The sequence below is a fragment of the Oncorhynchus masou genome, chromosome 5, assembly GCF_036934945.1.
Source record: "Oncorhynchus masou masou isolate Uvic2021 chromosome 5, UVic_Omas_1.1, whole genome shotgun sequence".
In the NCBI taxonomy this organism is placed as follows: Eukaryota; Metazoa; Chordata; class Actinopteri; order Salmoniformes; family Salmonidae; genus Oncorhynchus; species Oncorhynchus masou.
In genome coordinates, this window is record NC_088216.1 from 15,529,689 (window position 1) to 15,536,888 (window position 7,200).

Here is a 7,200-nt window from a genome sequence, read left to right on the forward strand (position 1 = left end):
CAGGGCCTCTAGTGGCTGGACGGACCAAAGAGTTTGTCCAGAGGATCCTGGAGGTGAGTGGAGGGGGAATGACCAAGGCTGGGGCCAAGGGCAAAGACACACAGACCCACCCTGGACCGGGAGAGGGGACAGGTCCCTAATATACCCCCTCCCATATCACCCCTGCCCCATCCTGGACCGGGAGAGGGGACAGGTCCCTAATATACCCCCCCCATATCACCCCTGCCCCACCCTGGACCGGGAGAGGGGACAGGTCCCTAATATACCCCCCCTCCCATATCACCCCTGCCCCATCCTGGACCGGGAGAGGGGACAGCTGCCTAATGTACCCCCCATCACCCCTGACCCCTCCCTGGACCGGGAGAGGGGACAGCTGCCTAATGTACCCCCCATCACCCCTGACCCCTCCCTGGACCGGGAGAGGGGACAGCTGCCTAATGTACCCCCCATCACCCCTGCCCCATCCTGGACCGGGAGAGGGGACAGCTGCCTAATGTACCCCCCATCACCCTCGCCCCACCCTGGACCGGGAGAAGGGGCCGCTGCCTAATGGACTGGCCAACACCACCAGCTCCCTGCAACACCTCTCGGATACAGCCACCCACTCCTACCGTCCCCCACTACAACTGTCACCTGGAGAATAGGGGGATGGAGAAGGGTTGGAGAAAGAGAGGGAGGAGCAGATGGAGGAGGTGGGGGAGACTGAGGTTTGAGTTCAATCCTCCTCTGTTTCAGCTCTGTTTCCTTCTCTCTTCAGTAGCGCTCTGTAACTCCTTACCTTCAGCTAATCACCAACACAGGCTAGCTGCTGACCGTGTGTGTGAGTCAGCTGATCTGTGGCTGTATGTGTGTGTGTGTGTAGTATGAATGTGTGTGGTTGGTTTAATCTCTCCCTTCTTCAGTTAACTGTATTGGTATCCCATTGTGCCTATATGAATAGACATTGCACTGTTTGTAGATGATAGAGAAGTTGGCAGGGGGTTGGTATGAGGGTAGGGTAAAAAGAGAAGTGGGAGGGGGGGGGGGGTTGGTCATGTTCAGTAGGCCACAACGTCCCTTGGAAGGCTCAGAAGGAAATAGACTGTATGGAACAGACGTGCATCTCTGACATCTAGAGTAAGGAGTAATGTCTTCTCTATTCACAACATTGATATCTGCAACGTTTAGCAGGCTTGGTTACACCCTCCTGGAATCAACCCTGCTAGTAAAGATCAGTGGGATGAGCCTCTTTTGACCAGCGAGCGACATAATTGGTGCTTGCCACAGGGCATAAATGTGCACTTTGATTCGTAGCTGTATCCTGTCTATTCCCCTTTGAGAAATACCTGGGTCCTGTTCATCAGGCACCAAACGTAACAAAAATTACTGAAACAGGGAATATTTCCAGGACTTCTCCAATAAGAAACGCAAATGTTTGTTTTCTCCATTGCAAAACATCTTAAAACATTTTGTTAGGTGCCCTAATGAACATGACCCTGAAAATGCAAGTTCCTTCTCTCAGAACCAACAGAGGATGAACTGTGATCACACCAAACATCAAAGCAACTGTAGCAGCTAAGACTTGCGGAGCTTTCGTCACAGAGTTAGAGGAAAGAAAAATTTACTTTAAAAAAAGTAGCTATTAAATCCAACCGACCAAAGATGACACGAACAGCTGACATTTCAAAGAACTGAAATGAAAGCTGAAGTGATCGGCTGTTATCCAACCCTCTCCCTCCTACTACTGCCGTTACCCAACCCTCTCCCTCCTACTACTGCCGTTACCCAACCCTCTCCCTCCTACTACTGCCGTTACCCAACCCTCTCCCTCCTACTACTGCCAACCCTCTCCCTCCTACCCAACCCTCTCCCTCCTACTACTGCCGTTACCCAACCCTCTCCCTCCTACTACTGCCGTTACCCAACCCTCTCCCTCCTACTACTGCCGTTACCCAACCCTCTCCCTCCTACTACTGCCGTTACCCAACCCTCTCCCTCCTACTACTGCCGTTACCCAACCCTCTCCCTCCTACTATTGCCGTTACCCAACCCTCTCCCTCCTACTATTGCCGTTACGCAACCCTCTCACTCCTACTACTGCCGTTACCCAACCCTCTCACTCCTACTACTGCCGTTATCCAATCATTGTATCATCAATCTGAAGATGAAGTTGAATTGATTCATTTAAAAAACGTTGATCGTTTTAATGTTTACCCTCACACATCCTTTATGAAAAGGATGCCTTTTGCTACCTGTGTTATTGCCAAAAAAAGGTTGATTTGATACATCAATCAGACATTCATTAAATCACTGTTAACATTTAAATCTGAGAGGAGTGTTGGGTAAGGCTCGCGTATACAGGACATGCCCATAGAGATGAATAGAGGGCGCACTTCCCATAAAGTCAGGTGTTCTCTCTTTCACATCTCTATGGAAGTGACTGAAAGCTCCTATTGGTCTGCCTTCAGTGCTACAGCATCACGCTGTCTGGGTGTTTGTGTTCGATATAAACAGAAAACACAAAGGGATGCGTCTGTCCTCCAAGCCTTCTGCTTCGTCCGACTCCTAATGTGAACCTGTAGTGCACCTTCCTTTCTTAAAGGCAACAAGAGTCAACAGCTATTGTGGTGGAGCGTTTTTGTTACATTTGTCGTTAGTGGTTTGCGTTTTGTTTACTCACAAAGCCATGCTCCCACAAAGTGGGGATGGTCTTCTAGCGACTAGAGTGTCTGTTCTGTTCTGCCCATAGAGTTAGAAAGAGGGCCTCTTTTTTTTCTACAGCCCTCTTTCTAACTCTATGGTGCTGCCTTTGTTGGCCAAGCCAAAGGTGGTGTTGTAGCAGAAGTCCGACGTGATGCAGACCAGAGAACATTGTGTTTTAAAGGCCAGAGAGTGTCGTTGGTCACGCCAGTCACAAAACCTATTTGCACTGCGGTGGGTACAACCAAACACCTTCTAAAGAGTCATGTATCTGCACCTTTTTTTAACATGATTATTGATTGACAGCCTATTTGTTGTATTTGGTCGTGGTTTTCAGCAACAGAAACGGTTGTTGTCTGGGTCTGTAAATGGTGAATATGGTTTCTGGTTCAGTATAGTATACGGTGCTCTGGTGAAATGTAACTTCTCATCTGAGCAACAACGTGGCAGAACATTCTGCTAACGTTAAAAGGGCAATGTTGTGTTAACCTAGAAAGAGCAATGTTGTGTTAACCTTGAAAGAGCAATGTTGTGTTAACCTTGAAAGAGCAATGTTGTGTTAACCTTGAAAGAGCAATGTTGTGTTAACCTTGAAAGAGCAATGTTGTGTTAACCTAGAAAGAGCAATGTTGTGCTGAAGTTGAAACTGTGTTAAAGGTCCAATGCAGCCATTTTATCTTAATATCAAATGTTTCTGGGTGACAATGAAGTACCTGACTTTGTTCATCAGTCTTATAGCTCGGGGGTAGAAGCAGTTAAGGAGCCTTTTGGACCTAGACTTGGCTCTCTGGTACCACTTGCCGTGCTGTTCAGTGGAAATATATATAAAACACAGGAAATCAAAATTGTGTCTGCACTGGGCCTTTAACGTCAAAAGGGAAATGTTGTGTTAACATAGAGAGTGGAATGTTGTGTTCAATTTGAAAGGCAAATGTTGTTTGAAGTGCCTACTAGATCTATGAGCCACATAACCTACAGTACAGTATGCCTGAACAAAACAACCTAGCAATGAACATACCTACTGGGCACAGATTGGTTTAATCAACCTTGTTTCCACTTCATTTCAATGAATTTATGTTGACCCAACGTGGAATAAACATTGAATTGCCGTCTGTGCCCAGTGGGTTTTTCCCCAACAATGTACTAAGTCAAAGCAACCAAACAAGAGGAGAAATAAATAAATACACGGCAGGACAATTTCAGAGGTGGGAGTGACAGATCACCATGGCAATGTTAAGCAATACTGTTCTGTTTAGTTTTTTCAAAGAGAACCAAGCTTGAGAAACCCGGGCTGCGTTCCAGAGCCAATGTTCCATTCCCACCTATGGAAATTCCATCCTTCAGAACGGCCCACCAGGCATTTACCTTCAACTATTTGGCGCTCAGGTGCACCGGCTGCTGCTGTGGTGATGGTCCTCAAAACTGAGGTGTGAAGATACATAGAAACACCAATGTCCTGTTTCAATACTTTTAAAACACATCCTTCTCTTCCTTGACATTATCACTAATATGATTTTCAAGGAGGAGAGGAAAGAAGGAATGAAGCATTTTTAAAAGTTTAAAACAGAGCAAGAGGACAAAGGGTGGTTATTACACAGTACAAAAACGGAAAAACTCCTATCGGGCTTCAATCTGGAACGTTTCCGTGTAACTTTGGTAGTCCTGAATGCAGCCCGGGGCACTATAAGGGAACACGATGCCAAAGACAGATGGTGGCTGGATTAAAAGAAGAGACACTGGAGAGGACGACCAAATGGACAGTCAGGTCTGACATTACGTTGAGGCACCTTATACTAGGGGACAGGCCTCTTCCAAATCGCCCAAAACAACACAATGCTCTCTGAATGTGTTTTTTTAACGTTACTCATAATGTGTATCATGATGAACTCACAAACACACGTTGTGATTTGAGCTCACAGTGGCTCGTATGATAATCATCATCTCTTTTAGGGGTGAATAGTAACTTCCACGTAAGTGACATTTTCCCATTGATTTCAATACATGACTAAGTGAAAATTTGACTCAAAGTTAGGACCTCTGTGTTCCAAATGTCCATACTATGTATTGTGGAGCAATGTAGTGGGCAGATAGTGTTGTGTACCCAGTGGGCAAAATGCTGGTTGAAGTAATAATTACAACTAGTTTATTACCAGAACTGGTTGTAATCTGGTCCTGATAAAGTCATTTCTATCACGTCTTTCGAGCTGGTTACTATTGAAATTGGAATGCAAGCCTTGGTTGATTGCCTCGCTCTGTGTTGGTAAAATGGTGGAGAGTGAGTGTTACTGTACTGTGGTTATATTTCTCTCTCTGGGAGGCTTCTCTTCTCCACACACACACACACACACACACACACCGTGCCAGAACAGTCACACCATCTCTTCTCTGGCAGGAGCACTAGCACTGCCCTCCTGCTGCTTTCTGCAACAACAACTGTAGAAATAACTCACAAACGGTTGTTTTTTTTCCTCCCACTTAGGCCGACACCAACTGGATTCGTGTTTTTCCCTTCCTGTTCATGTACCGTTTCATGGGTTGTGTTTTGGGTTAACTTTGATGGAGTGGCGGCGAGGTCTTGGCAAGGACTCTCTCTACACTCTGCTAGCATTCCTCCCACTCACTCTGCTTCTCAGAACACTGTTTATGTTTTACCTTGAATAGAAGGGGGTGCCAGGGGAAAGTAGTCGAGTCAGATCTCCACCTTCAGCCCGATTTGCCACCTGGCATATGGGGGGGGGAGAGACGACGACAACAAGAAGCCAGCCATCTGGTCGATCACAGATTGGGTGCATCCGAACTGACTCCCTGTTCAAGATATAGTGCATTACTTTTCACCAGGGCCCATAGGACTCAGGTTGTAGGGCGCTGGTCAAAAGTAGTCCCCTATAGGGAATAGGGTGCCATTTCAGACCAGCCATTTACCCAGCTCCCTGGTCTAACACAGCCTCACACGAAAGGGAAACTAACAGAGTCGGCTCTGACGTACCAAACAGGAGAGCTAGCCGATCCCAGAGACAGATCCTTCCTGATAATACTGCCTTTGGAAACCCAGTTCCAGAATGCCTTTGAGCAAATCGACAACAAGGGCTGAATCCAGTTTGAACTGACAAACGGTTCAACATGTTTGAGCACTGTATTACACATTTGTAGGATGCATTTTTCTGCCAAATGTCGAGGCCTATACTATAGTATGTTATAACGAGGTTGACAACTATACAAAGTGTTCTTGCTACTTTTTCCATGTTCATACCAGGAAGAATGGAGCATTACCTCGTTCTAATCTAGTTGGTCTTCTGTAGGTGGAGAACACGATTCTCTCCATTCACTGTCTGAAATGGATGAAACTAAGGAGGTGAATTCCACCTTAGCTCAATCTGTGTGTGTGTGTGTGTGTGTGTGTGTGTGTGTGTGTGTGTGAGAGAGCTGAAGAAGGCTTGTGTGTGCTTTGTTTAAATCCTGAATGGGCTCGGATGTAAGATGACCCTGGTGGGACTACAGTGACCCCTCAGTGACTGGTCCTGAACTGAAGACTTTCTCTCACACACACACACACACACACACACTACAGACTCACACATTGTCCTCCCAGAGACTGGAGGCCCTCTCCTGTTTCAAAGATGACGTGACGCCCCGAGACGGAGACTCTTTTTTTTAACCCTAAACCCCATCAGGACTGTCAGACACACAGACAGAGGAAGACAAATGATACCCAAACCAATGATTTTCTAACAGCGAAGTAAGAAGAGGAATGGACATTCTAGAACACAGATTCTAGGACATGAGGATCTCTTTTGGAACTGTAAAAATGTCTTCTGGACTACAAACAGGATACATTCCAGAACACAGTGTCATCATGTCATGTACAGCACCCCCCATATCCTTTCACAACTCCTAACCCCCCCCTCTGTTTTCAATAACCTACAATAATCACAATAGTACAATAAACGCTTTGGATTGGCAAAATACAGAATGGAATAACTTTTTTTTTAAACAAAAAGCAGCAACAAAAAAAAAAAGTACAAAGTGCCGTACAAATAGAAGCCTAATTTGTTTGTTGTTTTGTGAGTGTACTGTACACCATAATGTATATTTTAATATTTATATGCAGCTGTTGTATTAAAGTATATTTTTAAGAAAAGTTTGGTAAGAGTGCTCTTTTTGTTTCCCCTAGAGAAGAATTTGTTTGGACAGTGGCCAAATCTTAAGGCTTTCCTTTCCTATATCGTTAGCAAACTGAGAGAAAGCCAAACACGAGTTTCATTCTGGATAATTCCATCCCTGAAGAAAGTAAAACGGGGAGTCAGTCTTGGTCCGTTGGCACATCGACCTGCACCCGTCTCTCGTACCTGGATGATAAACACCCAGAATGCCCTGGAAAGTGCCAGCTGCCAACCTCGGTTCATGTCAGGGCACATTGACACACGTTACCAAGACCTGCTAAACCAGCTCAGTCATATACACTCGGCACCAAACAGAAGAAATGGAATGAAACAGGGAGGGACTACCTGAACTTGTTCAATA

General features: G+C 45.8%; 1 protein-coding gene across 8 annotated transcripts in view; it reads left to right on the top strand.

The window, feature by feature from the left end:
- LOC135534228 (CREB3 regulatory factor-like) overlaps positions 1-6,817 on the top strand; it is a 36,991-nt gene extending 30,174 nt beyond the window's left edge. For 4 of the 8 annotated variants that reach the window (XM_064961328.1, XM_064961313.1, XM_064961332.1 and 1 more), the window contains exon 9: positions 4-1,815. In XM_064961328.1, the coding sequence (XP_064817400.1) occupies positions 4-140 (137 nt within the window). In that variant the 3' untranslated portion in view covers positions 141-1,815. Of the gene's footprint in view, positions 1-3; positions 1,816-5,158 lie in introns of those variants that run through there. The other 4 variants (XR_010454657.1, XR_010454660.1, XM_064961342.1 and 1 more) reach the window with 4 other exon arrangements.
- Positions 6,818-7,200: the final 383 nt, after the last annotated feature.